A 23,573-nucleotide genomic window follows, 5' to 3' on the forward strand; every position below is an offset into this window, starting at 1 on the left:
TGAAAAAAAAGTTTTTTTTTTATTATTTATACGTGCATTGTAGGTAAAAAATTTGCTTCAATAAAGTTTTCTCTAAAATGCCTCTAAATAAAATCAAAATTGAGTTTTTTGTCATATCCCCCAAACCCAGTTTACAAATTTTGAAAAAATTAATACAATCAATGCCCCATATAAAAAAAAATATTTGAGCCAAATTTGAAGAAAATTGGGCGGGTCAATCCTGAAATACCCGATATCCTATTTTTCACATCATCACCACACTTTCCCCTTTAATATTGCTATCTAGTTATATTTGCCAAGAAAATAAAATATAGACTGATCTCCTTTATTCCTTTTACCACTTTTGATATCATTTCAACTTAATTTTTTAAAGTTCAAAACAAGCTAGACTATAGAAAATAATCAAAATAAAACAGAATTATTTTTTAAATAAGTACTGTAGTAGGTAGTGCACTTTTTTTTAAAACATTTTGTATTTTTTTATTATATTTTATTCTGTTAATAACTATTATATTATTTTAATTTTATGTATTATTCTATTAAACTATATATATATACCATATATATATATATATATATATATATATATATTCCTATAGGTCTATGTGTATATTTTTCAATTTAATTTTAAAATCTTTTGTTACATTGCAACTGCTTGTATAATAAAATAATAATAATAATAATAAATTGAGCACATCTTATAAAAATTAGTATTGTAATTTTTTTTATTCAAATAAATGATAATGTACCATTAAGAATTATCATTTCATAAGAAATTTTGATTAAGTTTTAAAGTTTGGTTTATCATACAAAAAACTTTCACTGCCTAGGTTCTGGTTTCATTGCACTTAGAATGTTTTTTCTTGGATTGGAAGGACACATATTCATATTTCCAAATAGTTTATATAGTTCAATTTTAATCTAAATAAGTTAATTCTTAATAAATACTAAATTAATACGTCGGGCACATTTGACCTGACAAATAAAACTCAGCCATTTTGTCACCTTGCCACACAACTAGGAGGTGTTGGCACCTGACACTCCCATTAGCTGCCTTTTTTGATGTGCTCAGTGCAACCTTCTCACTAAGTTTGTCTTTGACTTTAACTATGAGAAGTTGTTCAAGTTTTGTTCAGAGAAGCTCATTGCGCCCAAACTTGTTACATTTTTGAAGATGTGTATTTTTTAAATACCTGCATAAAAATTATTTACTACCTTCACTTTAAGACTAAATAATATAAGGGTTTTCAATAATTTTTTTATTCCTTTCATTTGTTCCAGATTTTTTGCAAGTATATCTTGCAGATTCTACAGTTTTAACAACCCAGCAGATGTAGAAGAAATAGTGGGTTTCCTAAGGAATGATGATGATTATGATCTGACCTTGTATGAAGATTTTGGAGAGAAAGGCAACATTGCTTCCAAGGATAAGATAGAAGAGCTTGATGATAATTGCCAAACATAACAGGAGGGGGAGACCGATGAAGACGATGCTGCTCATGCAGGTACCAGGAAAAAGATAAGATTACCAAGTGGAATCGACATCCACCTCTGAGAAGTGTATGTAGGAGATTACTTGCTTACCAGGAGTCAAAGGAAACACGAGGGCTGCTAAGACTGCTGATGATTGTTGAAATTGCCAATTTACTGAATAAATATTAGAGATGGTAATAAGGTATACCAACCAGTATACAGAAACCATCAGGGACATCAAACCCATGGATGTAATTGAAATAAGAGCTTTTACTAGATTGCTGTAACTAGCAGGAGCGTACAGAGGAAATTGCAAAGTCTCAAGGAACTTTGGGGGAGAGACGGTGACAGCATTGAAACATTTGGCCTTGTGATGAATATCAAATGGTTCAAGACACTGATTCATTTTGATAACTGAAACACAAGAGAAGAAAGAAAAAATTTAGATCAGCTTGCTCCAGTTTGTGAAATTTTCCATAAATTTTTGCAAAGCTGCCAGAAGAGTTACACTCCTGGGAAGAATTTAACAATTGATGAAATGCTTCCAGGTTTTCAAGGAAACTGCCCTTTTCAGCAGTACATACCATAGAAACCAAACAAACACAGTGTAAAATGTTTTGCCCTTGTTGATGCTAAAATGTATTATACATTTATTATGGAAATTTATGTTGGAAAACAACCAGAAGGGCCTTTCTTTATCAGCAACCAGCCAAGTGAAGTAAAAAGGATGACTGAGCCCTTATTTGGATTTAGATGCAACATAACAGCTGGTAATTGGTTTACTGATACGGATCTCTTGATTGAAAATTCCTATGAAAAAACAAGAAAATATCCTATGTTGAGATTGTCAGAAAAAATAGACACCTACCACCTGAATTTGTAGCTACTAAAGGAAGATTGTCTAATAAAAATTAGACAGATGCATACATTTAGCTCAATAACTTTTTTGTATTAAATAATATGACACATTTTACATAATAATATAATAATAAAAAATTACTAATAGTTTTTTTGAATGATAGTACAGACTTATCTTTTGGATTTAGATCAATTATAATTCAATATAAAATAATTTAAATAAAAAATAAACCAAAAAGATCAGAAACACTCATAAATGCAAATTGCAATGGAAAAAAGATTATTGTAAAATTTCATGCCTTTCTCAATCAACATGACTAATAGGAAAATACTTGCTAACACCATCATTAAATAAAAATGAAAATAAAATTATAAAAGCACTTCTTAATAAACCCCAATTTCATTAAAATATCTACAGAAATAACGCTTTAAAAATAGTTTTCTACAAACTAATATTTTATGTGAAGGTTAACATGAACAGTAAATAAAAATGATCCCATTAATTTTCTTGCCTCAACACAAAAATGTAAATCAATAATATCAGTTAGTTTTCAAAATCACATTAGTTAAAATAGCTAATACTGAATTACAGAAAATCCTCAGTTACCTGAATGGTAAAACCAGGTTAATGAAAACAACATACTCTTCTAATTAAGATAAAACATATCAAAATATACATAATGATAAAGATATAAGTAATTCTTTTTTTTTTTTAACATAAAACTTTTTAAATTGTCTCATTTTTTATGAGCTTCAATATTTCACATGGAGATATTAATTAATATACGAGAGCATTTTAAGCTTTTAGTTATTAATTTTAAAGTGATAAACAGGTCTCTATAGGCTCTGTAAGTATTAAAATAAGTTAAATTAATTTAAGGTCGATTCATATTCTGATAAAAAAAGAATAGAATCTGAAAAATATGTTAATAATCCTGGTGCTGAAATGCTTGACAGATAGCAATAACTATGAAAATAATAACTTCACTATATGAACTTAAAAGGAATTAACTCTTAAAAATATTTTAGGAAATAATTTTAAACAAAATTATTTTTAGATATTTTCTCTTGAGTACATGGTAGGATGCTAACCTGTACTGATACAAAATACATAACTGTATTCCTTATAACCTTAGGGTTTTGCAACATGTGTAAAATCTCAAAGCATCTTCAAAATTGAAGAATGTGAAGTAAGGTAAAGTGCCAATGGCCAAAGCCATATTTAAAGAACCTGTTCCTGCAGACCACGGAAGTTAGAAACACTTGGTGTAGTTCACTAAAATTTGTTGGCATTTTTTACTAGGTAATGAACGTTGCACAATACCAATTAAAAAAATGTTCTCTCTAATGTACAAATTCAGGCTGTAATTGCTCATTAGGAGGTTAATTACAGAAAACTGTTTCATACAATAAATACATAAAAAAATTTTGTTTAACAATAGAAATTAGTACATGTAAATTACAAAATTTTCCACAAAACTAAAATTAGGATGCCTCTCTCTCAGTTGACAGAGATTTTACTGAAATGAAATACAGTTAAAAACAAAAACACACAGATTAATACAACCAAGATAATATTAACTGTATGCTATCAACCTTAGATATAATAAAACCACACCTAAAAAATTTAATGACATTAATTTTTTATTGCTCACATCACATTTAAAATTTATGTAGTTAAGCAATGATACTAAACAAATTCCATTAAAAAAAGCTACAGCCACTAAAAAGGAATGTGATGTTACACTGTAACACAAACTATTACCACACATATGTCACACCAAAAAAAAACTACTTGTATTAAGCATTAATACAAAAAACTCTTACAAAAAAATCTATTTATATTAATTTTATTTTATCTTTTATGTATAAAAACACCACCTGTTTATATTAGTAACAAATGATTTATTCTTACAGTTTTTTTTTTATGTTATTACAAATTAGATATATAGCCAACAGAGTTCTGATACACCCACAAAAACAAACGTTTGCTTCATGTCCTGTTTTTGTTTATGAATGTTTATGTTATATGCATTATCATGTGAATGAACAGTGTTTATTATGTGATAAAAATAATACTAAATTTATCATATTAAAAGATAAGGCACACTCATTTATACAACACACACTGAAAAGATTTGGGGTGGTACTACATTTCTTAACAAAATAAAAACTGCAAACATAAAAAAAACTGAATTGAAAAGTTATTGGCAGCATCGGCACTTGAAACAGATTATACAGCTAAAGTGCACTGGATTTGGCTAACAGATTACAATCATGTCCATTTTATATAAGTTTGGAGATGAAAAAGATTGAATCTGTTATGGTGTAATATGCTGCATTTGCAATTTTACGCACAAAGAACACAACACTAATTGTTTTGTCTCTTGTTATCATAGTAAAACAATTAACATGTCAGCTAACCGGACTGAGATGATGGTAAAGCTACTATACTTGGACAGGCGAATGATGGTCATTTTATATGAACTACTAATTTCTATCAAAAATTTATATGCTGGCCCACACACAACAAACTGCAGTGCTAGTTTTGGTATAAATGTAAGCAGTTAACAACAATGCTGTTCTATAACAGTAGATTATTACTATTCAAATTTGCAACATTTTGTCATAAAACACAAAGTTTTCTAATTAATTTTTAATTATTAGAAATACACTATGTATTTGTAATTTTGTACTTAAATAAGTACAAAAATCAATTATTTCAGACCTAAGTAGTTCAAAATAATCAATTTAAACTCCTCGTTTAGAAAAATAAAATGTTTGAGATGCATATGTATTATATTCAATGTGATATAGTAAAATAACATTCCATGACTAGAAACAATGAACACCCACATAGATGTGAAAGCGTGGCTAATGATATATTAATGAAAGAGCTTGAATTTGGAACAAAGCATTTGCAAATACAGCGGTTACAACTAATTAGTCGTGTATTATTTTCCATAAATCTCAAATTAATTTCTCCTTTGCTATATTAAAGTACTGAAATGAATTTGAGAGTAATTTTTTACAACAACCTACGACAATTTATGTCAGCTACAAGTAATTAATAATTATAATATAACAACCCCTCACTGATCATGTTTCACCTATTTATAGTAAAATTTTGTTCGATGTATAATTATAGTAAATCAATCAAGTCCTAGATAAAATGATAAACTATACAACTTACAGCCAAACTGATTTCTTTGCATCTGGAATGATTAAAGAGTAGCATACTACAAAAGTAAATTTTGAAATATTAACAGCTAAGACCAAATTTAACTGGCTATCATACACGACTTAAGATGAAATAACAATGACTTTACTTATCTCTAAAGGAAAATGTTGAAGTTGTTCTAACAACGAATCTGGAAGAATACTTACACAGTGATGGCATTTATAGATTATTTATGATAGTAATCAATATCAATAGAAATAAACATAATAAAGAAAATATAGCAATCAACTAGATGTAAACAATCTTTTAAGTATGAATATATTTATAATATAATGTTAATATTCCCAAATAATGTCAATATCAGGGATATAACATTATGAAGACAGGATTTCATGAAAAACATCAGAACTATAAAATCTCAAATATTATTCAACAGTTTGTATAATTTCCCAAATGCATATTTGAAAGCATTTATTATGTCATTCTGTATTGGTTGTAGAATAAATAAATGTTTCTATATAGTTAAAAAAATTTTATAAAAAAAAAAAAAAACGATGACAGTGAATTTTGTCTGAAAGTTAAAGCTATTAAAAAAAAAAAAAAATGTAATTTACAGTAAGAACTCTCTTACCTGAACTCTATTAAATGTCTAGTTTCTATATGTAATAGCTCATGGTACAACAATTAGCAGTAATAAATAAACAAAATTTAGTCTGGATGTTAATACATTATGTTGTAAAGATATTATAAATCAGAGACTAAATGATAAAGTCATTGATAGTGGGCACAAGATGGTCAAAACAAAGCTATGGTTGTGGGCAGTATTAAACAATATAGCAGATGTCTGAATAAAAATCTGCTGGTAAACAGAGTATAATTCCAAAAGCATCTTACACCGATCAACTAGCATCAATAATAAAAAAATTGAAGGATGCAAGAATATAATGGAAAATGATATTGAAGAATGTAATAAAACAGAAATAAATGAACTTCACATATTCACAATGATGAAAATGTCATATACATATCCAAAAACTTCTATTAAAATGAAGGGTAACGTCAAGATAACTATGAGATCAATGATAAGTGGTCTGCAAACCATTTAAAAGGGACACTAATATCTGTAAGAATTGACCTACTTGGAACAAGCAATCCTCATTGGGCTATCTAGTTATATGAAATTGCTGCGATTATATTCCCCTTGACCATCATTTAAAGTGAATAAAAGTAATAATTTTATAAGACAAATTTTATATACTAATCTACTGTAGTCTATATATATATATATATATATATACACACACATATCACAGAAGTGTAATTAGTATTTATTTTACTATATTGTATGGACATTTTCCCAGTTATTTAACTTGCAAATTATGTAGAGATACTTCTAACTCTTTTATTATTAAATGCTGTAATAGTTTTATTAAAGTTAGCCAAAAATTAGCTTGCTCTTTTGTTACAACCATTACTGTGAATGTTTTAGAGTTTTATAACTGTTTATAACAAAACAAGGTGAAGGACTATATTAAATATCTTAAATTTATGGTATTTGAGCACCCTTCCCCCATGTCCGATTAATGTGAATAAGAGAGTCTCAAAAGTATTCATAATATGTAATTATTTTGTAAATATTTTAAATATATATAATAAGGATTACTCTTTTATGAAATCAATTAAATTGATTTAATTTTTTTTATAAACGTGTACCTTCAGATTTATAATTAAAGCAAAGTACTGAATAGTATACAAACTTAAGGAAATTAAAATTTCACTAATGTCCACATCATGTTTCAAACCACTGTTACTAATTATAAATATATTCTGAAATGTAATAAAAACACTGGAACTAAGGAAGTCTTGTTAATTAAATGACTACATACAAAATATTAAAATAGGCTACCAAATTAATTTAATAATATTATCCACTCAGTGTAGTTTTATTTAAACCACATAGAAAGAATACCAGGAATTAATAATGGAACCGGTTAATACAGAATATAATGAAGAAATACGACTTTTATTGCCTCATAAAATGTTTCATTTATTGATACAATAATCTGATTTAAGATTTGCGGTAGACCCATTCAGAATAGGAAAATGAAATATAAAAAAAGATTGAAATAACTGTAGCATTAAGTGAAGTGATATTTGTATAAATTAAAAGTTATTAAAAAAATTGCAAACCTTTAACTGGTGGACAACTAAGCCAACAAATTTTTCTCACCGAATCACTTATGATTTATAAATAAAATTTTAAACGCTTTGAAATTAAATACATAAAATAAGCTGTGTTAAATGATAATACTTATAAAGCAAAACAGACACTGAAAACTCAAACTAAAAAATTTTCTGTTGGTAAAAGATTAGCTTTTAATACAGCTTCTCCACCTGGAAAAGCCAACCCATCAGCATAATACACCTGGCTAGTTAACAAGAAAGTTTAGGTCGTGTTGAGTAGAATGTAAGAATTCAATCTGTCTATTTGGATTACAGCCAAAGTTATATTATCTTTTAATTAAGTTTTTAGTACTTGTTTTGTATTATAAAAAAATTAAGCAAGCTTAATTTTCTTTTGCTTTGAATATGATTTTTTTATGTTTTGTTGATTTTTAAATTTACCTTTTTTTAATTTAGAATAATTTTCCTATTTCTATCGTAACAACCGATAATAAATGTTTAAGAATCAGAACACGTATTCAGTTTTTTCTTTTACTTTGTGTGTATAATTAGTTTAGTATTTTAAACACACTGTTAGTTAAACCTTAACAAAACAAATACAATTTTAATTTAAAGTAAATGTTGTGTTTATAATGAAAGGGCTTATCAATGATTATTCTTCATTCTTCTAAAAGATAATCCTCAAAACTTTTAAGAAAGGAAAAAGGTATTTTTAACACACCATGATGCAAAATATTTTAAATTAAACAACTTCAATAATTTCAAACTTAATCCCTATTTTATCATGAAGCAAAGGTTTTACTATTTGCAGGCAACTGCAAGAACATAACAACCCCTACAATCAGCAAAGGATTACTGTAAAAGCACCTCCTATTATTACCATCATTGCTGATAAGCTGTTTTACGACATCTTTTACTTCTAGCCATTAAATTAACTTTGAACAACTTCATAAGTTACTTCAAGAAAGAAACATTACAAAACAAAAGTTTAATGCATAAATATGATTATTTATTGTCTAGTAATTAAGGTGATTCACTAATCAATGCAAGAGCACTGAATAGGAATTTTAGTTATTATATTAATATTAAAGTATTAAACTAATTTTAAACACACTAAAAATATTTAAAAAGATGACTAGTTTTTAGAAAAAGTGAGTAAAAAATCAGAATTACTTTTATTTGTTTTTTTTTTTTTTAAGTATTTACTTGTAATGAGGTGAATAAAATATCAGTAATTAGTAAATCTTTACCTTATTCAGCATCTCTTTTACTTATCAATTTATTTACTAAAAAAAAAAACTACACACAAATACTGATCCATATCAGAATTTACTTAAAAGAGTGTGAATAAAGAGAATTTTTATTTACACTTAAAAAATATTGGTTCGTTTTTAAGGCAGCTTCAGACCAAACTTATGAAAATTTTCTTTTACTTTCTATTCTTCAAACTCTGCTACTTTTCATGTCATCAATTCATTTATTAACATCCAAAATTAAAAATATATACAGGAAGTGACAACTTATGGCCTTGTTTCCTGTTTTTTTATCTTTTTTTTTAATTTCATTCATATATTTTCTTAATTTTATCCTGTGATTTTCTTCCCAGTAGATTAGATTATTTTAAAATAGTCAACCAAGCGTTTTCTTTACCTAAGAATAATTTAGTCAACAGTGACTTTTTCAGACAAGTGTATTGTTTTTCAGTCCGCCAAACCTACCCTAGCATTGGCAACATGAATCTTACCCCATATGGTAAATTGTGTTTCACAATCTTTACTCCATATGTTGATATCCAAAAGCATGAACAACTATGAATGTATTTTCAGTGATGGGAGATACAATGATGATGAACATGTGTTAATATTTTTAAACATGCAAGGCTCTTGTTTTATCAGAGTAGCTTTCATTAAAATAATGGATGCCGTCAGTAATCACTTAGAAATAAGTAAAAGAAATACTGTACATACACTACATGCAAATACTTGGATTATCAGTAATTTTCTTATAAGTAAAATTCATTTTTTTTTATTCACCTACTTTTAAGAAAATACTTAATTGAGTGGTTATTTACTTTTCTTAAGAATTTACTTACCAATAATTACTATAGTTTATTCACATCACTTAAAAAGTCTAAAAAAAATATTGCAGACTCAAATTTCAAACTACATTTGCAACATAAGAATGTAGGATAAAGATTTTGATGATTTATGATTTTAGATAATCATAGAAATCCAACAAGAATTGTTTTTTGCCATTTACAATAATTGTAAAACTCATTGTAAAGGTTAAATAATAATATACACTTTGAAAGACAGAGTAATAAGAAAAACTGCTAACTCTTTTTATCACAAAAAATTTTATCACAAATAATCCAAAAATAATATACACAGAGAAAACAAGATTACTGAAAACTTTACAAATTATAAATTATTATCTGTACAGGTGGAAAAAAAAATAATACAAAAAGAAAGCAGAAACAGCAGCAGTAATAATAAGAACACTGAGAGATTCCCTTTCTCGTGAAGCAATCATCACAAGGCGCAAGAGCTACTTAGGGACCAAACCCCGAGTTTTAGGATAAACCGGAGGTTGTAATGGCTTTGACACATTGTGCGTGTTATTTGACCTCCAAGGAATTCTGTATCTGAAAAAGTTAAAATTAAATTTACAATTACAGTTACTTTCCAATCATTTAAAATCTTTCTTAAAAAAAGAAGGGTTTGTCACATTTTTATTCTAAATAGTAAAATAAAATTATGAGTAACTTAATATTTATAAAAAATTACAGCAGCATCAGCTAACTCTACACTCAACACAACCCAATTGTACCTTGATAAAAATCTGTTATTTATTTATTTCCATCTTTCTTTAAGATTAAAGGTTAATATGAAAAATAGACAGCTCAACAAAGTAGTAGTGTCTTTGTCACCTCAAAAACTAAGTCATTATCTAGCAAATGACATTCATTCTTGACATATTATATGTGGGCTAACTCTCCCATTTTTTGTGGAAGTTTCCAGTATTTTCATTTTTTTCAACAAAGCTACTCCATTCTCTCATTTTAATACCCAAACAAGATTCATGTTTTACAAATCTAATTTTTGTTTGTGTAAGGTTGCCATTTTATTCCTTTAGTAATCAACATACAAACATGACAATCTGAGTGCCGTTTAATATTAGAATGGTGTAAATTTCTTGTGTTCATTATTAAGTACAGAAGATGGAGATAAACTAAGTAAAGACAAACACAAAGATAATAGTATAATTTGCATCCTACAGACAGAAATAATAAAATATAGAATGAGCAATCATTAATTACAAAACTTGATTTCAAAAAGTACGGAACAGACATTCATTTATTGAAGAAGCAGCCACAGGAAAGTTTCTTTATTCCTGTATAATTTACAGAAAAAATAGTAAAGTGTAGGCATTACGGTAAAAAAATTCAGTGAGAATTATTTCCTAATCAATCAAGATAAATTTTCTCCTGAATTAAATATTATAAAGACCAGGGATTAAATATCACAAATACCATGAAGGAATGTATCCTGAGGTTTTAACAACGCCTAATTGCTACAACAAAACTTACCTCTTTCATTCACCTAAATTTTTAACAAATGCATTAAGATATTTCAGGTAATGATACTGCAATAATTAAGCATGTAAGAATTAAATAATTTTATATTCTTGCATGGAACATTAACACTTCACTTTCAGGTGAATCAAATGTAGAATAATTATTGCCTGTTTAAATGGATTTAAATGGAATATGTTTTAAAAATAACTAATAGACTACCCATTAATTTAACATTACAGATAATATTTTTTAGCTGAATATTTATATATTTCAGCTAGTAGGTTTAAAAATTAAAAGTCAAAATCCATATCGGTTTGTTGATAAAAGCAGTCAATATAAAATTCTTTTGGTACTACTGCTACAGATTCTTTCTCAATTTTATAATTCAAAATTGGCATATCTAATCTAAACCATAAGTTAGTATACTATTGGGCTATACATCTAATTTAAAAATAACATGATATATTCTAAAGATTTATTTAAAAGTTACTACCAGAACCTTTTGACAGTAGATGCATTTTAATAAACCTTTTAATTTTTTAGACATGTAAATGTTCACTATTTCTTACCAGAATCATGATGGGGAAGGTGGTATTCACACTGAATGAGAGGAGATTTTATTAGAATATGATTTATCATACAATACAAGTCCTTATAATGCAATGTACAGGTTCACTTAACTGCTAAAAGGCAGTGGTCTGAGCATGTGTATTTGTTACTACTAAATTTGTTACTACAAAACCTATATACAAATATTGTTACTGGTACACATGATATAATTAGAATTTATATTAACCCGATCAACCCAAGTACAGAATTAATAAAATAAGATAAAATGGATGATACCTACCTTATTCCATAATCCAAGCACGAGCACTTTCGCGAGTACCTCGTATCATCAGATGCTATATATAATTTTCCAAATCGTTTGTTCCAAATTGCACATTAAAATTAAAAACCCTATACTATACGTGAGATTTAAAATTGTTAAAAGATCCTTTTCTAATTAAATCAAAACAGAAATAAAACTAAAATTTGTTAAATTCAAAAATTTTAAATTGTAAATTAAAATTAAAAATTGCATATATATATATATATATATATATATATATATATAACATAAGAAGTCATTAATAAAATTAAATTAAAAGTCAAATTAAACTCAATAATAAAAACAAAATAGAAATTCATGTAGACTAGCTGGCCAAAGTTTTAATTTTAATTTACAATTTAAAATTTTTGAATTTAAAAAATTGTAGTTTTATTTCGGTTTTAATTTAATTGGAAAAGGATCTTTTAACAATTTTAAACCTCACGTATAGTATAGGGTTTTTAATTTGAATATGTAATTTGGAACAAATGAATTGAAAAATTATATAGAGCAACTGATGATGCAAGGTAATCGCAAAACCGCTCTTGCTTGGATTATGGAATAAGGTAGGCGTCGCCTTATTTGATTTTATTTTATTAATTCTGTACTTGGGTTGATCGGATTAATATAATTTGTTTAGTGCAGAGGAATACGATACCTGAAAGGATCGATTTTAGAAAAATAATTACAATTTAATATATTCTTATAGAGTTCCTATTGTAATAACAATGTTTTGTTGGTTATTTTTCTTATTCTTTATTTAATAATCTATTTATATATATATTTTGTATTTTTTTTTTTTAATAATCAAAAACCAACTTGAACAACCCAAGTACAGAATTACAAAGTAAATGAAATGACACTTATTTTATTTTTATTTTTTTTCTTTACTCCAATAACACTTTCGTGGGATCCCATATAATCAGTTGTATATAAACTATATAAAATTACATATCAAACAATTCTTTTTTCTTTTTTTTTTTTAGAATAAAAATTAAAAGATTAAAATTACTATTACATATACAAAATATGAAGTCAATTAAATAAAATAAGTATTTATAAATGATTATAAATCATTTTATACACAATTTTTACAAACAATTCATCAAAGTTAACGTAATTTGATCTCAACATTTCAAATGTCAATACTAAAGTCATTCATTAGTTACTACTAGATAAAATTAGTTTCAAGAGTGTGGTTTAACTTCTCTAAGAGATTATTTAAAATTGTGTTCCGTAACTTTTATTGATTTACTCCTTTACTTAATAATTCAAAATTGGGTAATTGTACTGTTCACAGTAAAACAATTGCAATAAAGTGTGGTAGAATACAAAAATACACAGGACATTTTTATATAGGTTGAAATATCAAATTTTTAATAAAGTATCAAAGAAATTAATTTTTAGTTGGTACTAAATTGCATCAATATATGACTATTCCCATTTTCTCTGCCTCATACACCAATGGTCTTCATTCAGGAACTGAGCTGTAAATTCTTATACTCCAATAACCCCTTATACATTACTATCCAAACAGAGGAAAGAAGCTGACAGTTTGGGATATACATAACTCTTTACAAAATACATCATACTACAAAAACTTCTTTAAAACTCTTTAAATTTAACATTCTTTAATCCATCCAGATGCTCAATAATTAAGGAATAACAGTCCTCAATAGACCATTAAGTAAAATAGCAAGTACCAGTGTTCCAAACCATTCAAAGAGTATGTTTTTAAAAGCAATAAAAAATACAGAAATAAAGTTGACATAATCTGGATCCACCTCTTTTTAATCAACTGCCTTTTGGACTCATTTTAATACATTTTCATTACATACCTGGGGTAGTGGCGTTTTGTAATCGGGGCTGCATCTACATCAATGTCATCCTCAACTTGTAAAGCTGCTTCCATAACTGATCTGATTGAAGGGGACACAGTAGGTCCTTCATATTTACGTGTTGTTCGTCCAAGTTTTTCCAGCTCAGTACATATAATATTTTCTCCCTAAAAAAAAATCCAATACTTTTGAATAAAAAATGTTAAAAGGTATCTTTAAGTCTTCTTCAACATAAGAATAAATAACACTACTAATTGAAAATAATCAGTTATTGCATATAGTAATATACTAATTGTTAATGGAATTTTATATCTACAAAAATATTAGTAGTAAAGCAGTTATTGGACACTCTTTACTAAATTTGAAACAGATCTCAAAAAATAATTACCTAATACTACCTATGGGATAAACCAATTAAGGTCATCATTGATAAAACTAGCCAAATTCTCTAATAAAAAAACCTCACATTTTCTACTTTTAACACAAAAAATTCTGCTAAGAAAAATTGCTAATGTTGTGGTGATGAAACCAATAAATAAGAAAGTTGAATAAAAGTTTGGCTATTAATAAAACTGCAAAGATTTACCACCAGGCAATGTAGGTAATAATATTTAAAAGGAACAAATTTCACTTTTAATCAATATTATAATTATTATAAATATATCTTTTTTATTCTGGAACATTTTATTATAATTTAAATATAATTTTCAATTAAAAAATAAAATTATGGTCATCTAATTACAATACTTCATTTTTAAAATCTATCTAAGAAAATCATGGAATTTATAGGTACCTAGGATAAATTACAATGCGAAACTACAGTAGTCCATTTTTAATCTCAGTTAAGTCTAATCTAATTCATATTCTGAATTTGAAATGGCAGCAGTTATAACATTTCTAAAAACGGTTCAGTACAACTCAAAACTCACCGATACTGTAATTACTCACAAATTTATACCCTAGCTTGTCAACAACAGCTGTCAAGATAATATGTCTTAAGATGTTCGGCTGAATACATTCCTATTTCAACAAGAATATTGCTAAGTAAAAACACAACTACATAAACAAAAATGCAAATACAGAACCACTCTAGAAGTGTACACAATTTAAAGAGTACAGCATAGTAAAGGAATTAAATGTTTTTTTAAGTTTTATTTAAATTAAAAACTTTAAGGTATTAAAAAAAACATGTGTTTACAAATTTCAAGCATTAAGTTTCATCCAATAAAGACTATGATTCTAGTGCATGCATTTATACAATACTCCACACCAGATAATTTCAGTGATAATAAATAAAAAATTAAGGTATTTATTCATGGGGTGAAAGTTAGAAAAATCTGTCAAACAAAAAAATAAGACAAAACAGTACACCTTCAACTTGAGAGATAAACTAATAACAAATAATGCATTATGTGTGCAAAGTACACTTAAAATATTGCTTACACGATATCTGCTATTAAGACCCATTCTAGCGGCTGTTCGTGAGTAGTCTGTTTCTGGCCTTCTTAATGAAGGATCAGAAACCAACCTCCCAGTTACTTCTGTAGGTTCTGATTCTGGCATAGTCCTCCATACATCTTCTTCTTCATCGTAATACAAACGTGCCATAGCTTTTTTCATTTCCTCTTTTGGAATGAAATTTTCGAGAATTATCATATTTAATTTAAGGGCCCTGTGTACAAAAAAGTACATAAATAATATTAAACACAAAACCATCACAACAATATAAACTCACAAAAATTTAAAAGAAATGTTATACTGCATTCTAAACAAGAATAAGACAACTTAAAAGTGTTATTAAATAAATAGTGATTAAATTAATTTCATTTTATTTAATAGTTTGACATAATGGATGTGCATGTATATTCTTGGCCAATCTTTTTTTTCTTACAAGATGAATGTAGTACTGCTACGAGCTGTAATGATTGCTAGGCTGAGGAATGCGGCTAGTTCACACTTGTAAGAAGATTATGTGATAAAAGCATTAGTTATACATTTGTAAAAATATAATTTTTTCATTCATACACATTATCCCTACTGTTCAGGCTCTATCGTTCCTCTCTTTCTCTCTCTCTATCAGACAGACAGACAGACGCGCGCGCGCGCACACACACACACACCATGTAAAAATAATATACTATAGTATTATTTAATTTTTTATATTTCTATTTTTTTTTTAAATATTTTTCAATAAATGAAATTTTTTATTAATCTATTTTTTTATATATTAAATAACTTTACTTATTTATTTAATAAAAAGGTACGATTATGAGGGAAAGGAATAAGAAAGGTGCCAATATTCTTTATTTAGGTTCTTCTTTGGATAGAATTTCTTCAAGTAGATCGCTGCCACCAGTTACATCATTATTGACATCATTGCAATCAGTTGTGTTTTGTTGCTGGAATCATTCGCTAATGTGACCAAATTTTCTATGATGTGTTCCATCAGACAATCATTTCTCGAGTAATCTTCTTCAACATCTTCCACATCTCCGCAACTTTTACTCCAGTCTTCTTCATTCACAGAATTAATAATTTCTTGTGTTGTCTTCCAAGTTTGTCAGAGACTAATCTTCAGACCCTTTTTTTTTCTCTCAGTAATCCTTTTACTTTTGCCCAAGTGAATTTAACTCACACATATACGGTGGAAGTCTCAATACAGAATGGCCATTCAGTTTTAATATTTCATCAATTCTGTATTTCTTTTCACTCTGGCGTTGTTCAAATAATAAATGTAGCTCACATTTTCGCATATCTTCTCTAAATGGAGCATCATTCTTTGAAAGCCAGGTTTTAATTTCAGCTTTGATGGCTTCTTACTTATCTGGATGGTATGATAAGATGCGTTGTCTAAAATGATCATGCTTTGCCCTGGAAGATTTGGCATTAACTTTTCACTAAGCCATTTTTAAAAGTTCACTGAATTCATCTGGCTGTGAAAATTGCCAATGATTGAGCTGCTTTAAAAATAAGTTTTGTATCTTCAATAAATCCAATTTTTATACCGGCATAAACAATAATAAGCCAGTTGAACGAACTAGTATCGGTCACCATATCCTTCGATGTCCTCATTTTGCCAGAATTTAATAAAGGTTAAATTATCAACCCATGACTCGTCTAGGTAAACATAGATCTATCTTCCAATCTCTATTTCTTAATAAAATGTATAAACAATTCACGAAGTCTTGTTGCTCGATTACTTTTCTTTGGTTAGTGCACTTTCTCCACCGAAAGCCCATTTGCTACAACAATCTTCTTAATGAATGAACTCTATTCCAAAAATTAATTTTTTCCCTTATGGCCAGTAACAGTTTCGTCGCAGTAGGAACTATTTTTCTGACCACATAAAATTCAGAGACGGTATTTTGGATTACTAACTGGTCAAAACTATCACAGGAAAATTTTGAATTTTCATTTCTTGGGCAACTTTTCCCTGGCGTTGCCAATTTAAATTCCTTGGCTTCATTTCCTTCTTTCCTTATCAGCTCTGCTACAGCAGAGATTTCCATGCTGGCATTCATTTATTTTGTGTGACAAAACTACAAATAACAGTATATAGAACCTTTTCAGAAGTCTTGGAAAATACATTTAGAACAGTTATTATATTTATATTACAGAATTTAAAAATTGATGTAAATAAGCTTGATTCTACTTTTTAAGCAAAGTACATATCGCCAATGTAAGACTAAATACATATTTCAAAGATTCAATAAATAATGTTTTGGTACAACCTTTAATAGTACAAGTTATACAAATTAGGTCCTTCCAAAACATTAGAAATTTTATAATCAAGTAAAAAAAAAAAAATTAATATTATTTCATCACAGTAATACCTTAAAACAAGCTGTGAGCTTAACTGCAGTTTTTCAGTGGGTCTTGTCTGGCCTCAAGCTAACCATTCCTTATGTTATACAAGGAACTGAAAGGTTAAGTATACCAGAAATACTTGTATTCAAACTGATGTAGAAGACTACGTATTTAACACAGTTTGAACCCAGTCTTGCATCATCAGCTCTTAAGACTAGTGATAACATTAATCACTCCACTCACCAGACTGATAGATAACAAAACAAAAACGGGAACATCTTTAATCTCAGTAAAAGTTTTCTCAAAAGTACTGAATTCAAAGGGCTTTATGTCACTGAAAACCTGAAGGTAGAATAATTGAATAAAACTTAATATAAATAAAAACGATAATATTCAAAATCAATAACCCTTTACATACTTCATGAGTTCATTCTGAGTCATTTCCAATTCTCGTCTATCTCTGTTATATTCTTCTATAATATCTGATGTTTCTTTTTTAACAGCATGGTATTTTTGAAGCAATTTTTTCAGTTTTTTTGTTTTTACTTCAACCTCATGCTGTTTATTTAAATATGTTTCTCTCATTTCTTCAGCAGTCTCTTCTTGCAACTCTAAAAGTTGTCTAATCTCAATCTCACGTCTCTGAAAAAATTATTTTATTTTTATTAAAGAATTTCATAATACAACCAGTTTACTTAAGTGTAGATTACAATATTAAATATTAATATTACAATAATAAAAGTAATTACACTATATATTACAAATTTATACATCACGTATACTCACATGATACATCTGAACTAAACATTACGCCGTTCAACTTTTAATCAACAGTAATATTCAAGCTGCTAATGTGGCTGAATAATGCTACAACGAAAAAAAGAAGAAGTTTTCGATGGAATTTAGGTACCTCAAAGGGAAACCCAGAGTTAAGGTTACAATCACTTTCTTAACAGTTTCCTCACTCTGTTTGGACTATGAAGAGATTAACAACTTGTATTTACAAGAGTAAAGGTCTGTTACTATCATAAGATATTAACTAGTAGCTTCCCTTCAGACAGAAAACTTCATTTAATCCTACTCTAGTACAGCTTTTAGTAAGGTAAACTGTTACCCCATATTCTATCTAACTATATTCTATCCCGTAGAATACAGAGGTGTTATCCTACACTCTTCAAAAAATATGTAATATAAAACAACTTACATAACAAAAAACCAAAGGCAAAATATAAACAGATTTATTATACCAATAATAAACTCCTGCTTAAAATTATTTTAGATTAATTGCCTTATACATTAACTTAACTTTTTAATGGTTTTTAAACATTAAACTTGGCAAAATGTTAACATTAACTCAAATTTTTCATTTGTACAAGTTAATTTTCATACCCTTTTCAATATAAAAATTGATACAAAGCATATTTGGAAATTTTGATTAATTTCTTCTGAAACTTATAGGAATTTCAAAGCAATTAAGACTTTTATTACGGTATTTGTTTATGCACCATTTGTATATAAATGAAGTAAAATACTGAAAAGAAAACATAACATTAACTTTTACAATTAAAAATAATTATAAAAATGTTCCAGGTCAGAATTTGAAAAATTTATAACTCAAAAAGAGAGAATATTTAAAAATCAGTTACAAAGGAATGCACTTGTGTTACCAGTAGAGGAGTACAACAGGATGCAGAAGCAACTGTTATTTTGAAATGGTTAAATACAACTATGGCAATATTAGTCTGATAAAAAATAAATAAAAACATTTAAAAAATCTTAAATTTGAACATTTTAAACATTTAAAAACGGTAAATTTTTCTTTTACGTTCCCTACATAGTTATAAGATTCCAGTTATAAGGTCAAAGTTATAAGATCCCAGTAAATGCTATCTGAATTATTCAGTGAAGATAAATAATTCATCTTATTCAGTGAATTATTCACCTTTCTAGGTGATTCAGCTTCACTTAAACTTTTTAATAAAAAAAAAAAATTCACAAAAATTTAAATATAACATGAAAATTATTATTAAAACAGCTCACCTTTCTTTCCCTTATTTCGGCTGCTTGTAATTCTAGCATTTTCTGTTGTTCGTTAGTCCTATCTAATATATTTTTCCCCCCTGAGAGTAATTTACTTTCCATAGATTTTATTCTTTGTCGAATCTCTTCAGCAAACAATTTTTCCGCTGCCAGTTTAGCTCGTTTCTCTTCCATTTCTTTCATCTTTTTCTTTTCCTGTAAAATAATAACAATATTTTGCTAAAATAAAACACCAAAAAATAAATTACAAAGCTTTACTACACAGATAAAATTATTAGTTTTTTAATCCCAACTCTTTTAAATACCGACTTGAACACATACTGGAATAAATTCAAGTGACGATGATGATGATGATGCAGCATGATCTTAAGCGTTATCAAAATACTGTATTTTCTAAAAATTTTATACACAGTCATGTAGATTTCTGGAACCAGAAATTGTCACTTTTACATTAGATATGGTGCAGTTCAAAATCCAAACATTGCAGAATTGATACTGTTGTTTCTACAATATCAAATATACTAAAAATTTTGAAAAATGTGTCATATAAAGAATGCATATACACAACAAAAAAAGGATGCATGCAAAGTAGCAAAGAATATATCTGTACATTCTTTGTTTTTTTTATTCTTGATTAAATACACTATTAACAATATAGCTGTAATGTTACACATGTTTCAATGTTTTAATAAAAATAATTCTGTAATGGTTGAAGATGTAAAAACTAACTAAAATTCTATGGAGTTGTCTTTTAATGTGTATTCATTTTTTAAAATTTTTTTATTTATTCATAAATGTGTGACAACTCTTAAAAAGAAAGTGGTATTGCTTTATATAAAATGAATATATTGGCAATGAAAATAATAAGATCAAATTTTCTAAATAATATCAAAGTTACTGTAATAAAAATGACTAATTATGAATTACTTCTGAACACAATTTATGTGATTTACCTGACAACAGTAATAATCGATGTGCTTATATTAATACAAGTTGTGCTGGATAATAAAATAAATATAATGGCACAAAGAGTATTGGTCCTATTTTAACATCATATCACATAACTTCCCTCCACCATTCAATGAAGTATTTGTAAAATAAAATACTAACTCATGCAATTGTAACAATTTACAATAATTTTATTTTAATAACGTTTATATACAAAAAAAAAATCAATTTTAACTCACTCTACATATACCATAATGAAAATGCTATTAAAATGTTTCCTTAATACAATAAAATGAATGCATATTGAAAGGAATTACAAAGACCAACTTACATCATCAGATAACAACTTTTCACTACTCATTTTCGCAATTGCTTTCGTTAACTTTTCTTCTTCTTCATGAAGGATCTCTTCATGAGTTTTATATGGTTCCAATTCTCCTTCTGAATCTTCCTGCAAAACTTTAGATTTTCTTCGTTTTTTCTTTTTAGTGAGTTGGGAATTATTTGCACGTTCAGCCAAAAGTGCCTATAAAAATTATTAAACACTACATTAATGGATAGAAAAGAGTATTAAATTATGAAAAAAAAATTATTTTTTTAAGTGATAAATTTACTATTTTACAAAAACTACATCATAACGGAGTAACTAAATCAACAAAAAAATTATAATAATATAGCTATATTAATAACTTGTTATTATATTAAAATAACTAAATCACAAGGTTTATTTAATAAATCTTGTGCGTATAACTTTTCATAAAATGAAATAAGAGCATTTTACAAAATAAAATAGCTCGTTTAAATAATGATTAAGTTAATCCAAAAATGACTTAAATGATAAAAAGAAGATAAGTATCTACCACACAAGAAAATAATTTCTTTTGATAGAATTTTGAAAGATTCAAATTTTCATTAAAGTGTCAATAAAAATCACTGATTTCAGAGCAAGGAAAAATGAAAATTGCATTTTATATTTTTTAACATTTTATATGAAAATAATGACATTAACAAAAAATTATATTAATAACAAAACATGACAGCAGTTTGCTAACAAACAAGAACAGTTAAACAAAAATATTATGAGATTGCTGTTTCTTACATAGATTTTTTAATTCTCATATTATTTTTTTTCTAATAATAAGAGTGCTTTGATGTTAATTATGCTGGCACATAAATCAAATAAATTATTTAATATAACTGAAAATTTGCAGCAAATGAGCAAGAAATCCCAGAAACATTAGTTTTAGAAAATGAAAAAATGCAAATAAATAATGAAAAGATAAGGTTTTGAATAAAAACAAAGGATAAAGGTGTAGATATTTCTTAACAGCTAATGGTTAAACCGATTGAAGAGAATGAAAAGAACTTTCTATTTACTAGTGCAATTGCAGCCTCTATCATCAATGTTTGTTTTTATTTTAAAAAATGATAAATCATTTAAAATCAGTGGATTTAAATGATTAATAGTTAACTGGTTCATGCAAATTGAGAAGGAAAGAAGTATTGAGAACCTTGTTCCAAGACCTGTTGCTTCAAACTTTATAATAAAGAGGAGGATGATGAATTTAGAATTTTTACAAATAAGAGAATTGCTTAACGATGAGGATGAATTCCTGAAGTATCATGTAAAATGGTATAAAAGTGGGTGAATGGTAAAAAGCTGTGAAATAGAAACTCATCTTTACAGAAAGGCTATTGAGAGCTATTTACTATCATCAAGACAGTAGCAGTACTTACATAAGATCTGTTCTGCATAAAACCATTTTTTTTGTAAAATTGTGTTTACATTTAACCCAAATCAAACAGTAAATCAAATTAGAATGATTCTTATGATTACAATACAGAGTTAATCACAGTTTACAAAGATTAAGTTTTCAAACATTTCCTACAATCTAACAAAAAATGATAAAACTTATGCTATCTATCTCAATACATATCTTAATTTTGGTATTAGTTTACATTTCAGAAAAATAAATTTTATTTTGAAAAAGTTGTTCAAAGTGATAGAAGAAAAACTGCCATGGAAATAACTTCAATAGGTTCGACATCAGTCAGAAGTGGCCTCAGTATTCTTCATAATGATCTGCACAAGCATTGTGTTGGTCAGCCCACTGTTCCAAAAATGCTGTCTCCAAATCAAAAAGAAGTTCGCATGATACTGGCATGAAACCTCATCACTATGGCAGATCAAAATCAAACTTTCTGACCATGATCACAACAGGAGATGAGACATGGTGTTATTTATATGAACCACAGACAAAATGCAATTGTCAGAGTGAAAAATCATCATCTCTATAGTCACAGAAATTTTGTTTGGACAGAAGCAAATGAAAAATTTTGTTGGAAGTTTCTTTTTGATTTGCAGTGTACTGTTCACTATAAATTCATTCCTGACAGGCAGACTGTGAACAAGGAAATGTACATTGATATCCTTAATTGTTTACAAAATGCAGTAAGAAGCATCCTGAAAAATGGAAACGCAAAGAATTAGATTCAACTGCACGAAAATGTACTGGCACATTCCAAGCTTATTAAAGAATATTAGCGCAGTACAATATAATAAATCTGAACCATTCACCCTATTCTTCCAACGTGGCATCAGCTGACTTTTACTTGTTTCCTCACTTGAAATATGCTTTGAAGGGGAAAAGATACAAGAAAACCTTTGATGTGACAGCCAATGTGATGAAGCAACTGAAGAGATATCTCAAAATGGATTTGAGGAATGTTTCCAACAACTTTAAAGAAAACAGCAAAAATGTGCAGTTGTCTAAGGAAACTACTTTTAAGGAAATT

General features: G+C 27.5%; 1 protein-coding gene across 1 annotated transcript in view; it reads right to left on the reverse strand.

Moving 5' to 3' along the window:
* Positions 1–10,027: 10,027 nt before the first annotated feature.
* The window catches only part of LOC142323328 (kinesin-like protein KIF3B), a 49,050-nt gene continuing 35,504 nt past the window's right edge, over positions 10,028–23,573 (reverse strand). Inside the window, exons 11-16 of the mRNA XM_075362814.1 lie at positions 21,109–21,303; positions 19,830–20,024; positions 18,208–18,431; positions 15,426–15,654; positions 13,983–14,149; positions 10,028–10,340 (exon numbers count right to left, since the gene is read on the reverse strand). Of these exons, the coding sequence (XP_075218929.1) occupies positions 10,244–10,340; positions 13,983–14,149; positions 15,426–15,654; positions 18,208–18,431; positions 19,830–20,024; positions 21,109–21,303 (1,107 nt within the window). The 3' untranslated portion in view covers positions 10,028–10,243. The remainder of the gene's footprint in view (positions 10,341–13,982; positions 14,150–15,425; positions 15,655–18,207; positions 18,432–19,829; positions 20,025–21,108; positions 21,304–23,573) is intronic.

Source organism: Lycorma delicatula, chromosome 4 (genome assembly GCF_047948215.1).
Source record: "Lycorma delicatula isolate Av1 chromosome 4, ASM4794821v1, whole genome shotgun sequence".
Lineage (NCBI taxonomy): Eukaryota > Metazoa > Arthropoda > Insecta > Hemiptera > Fulgoridae > Lycorma > Lycorma delicatula.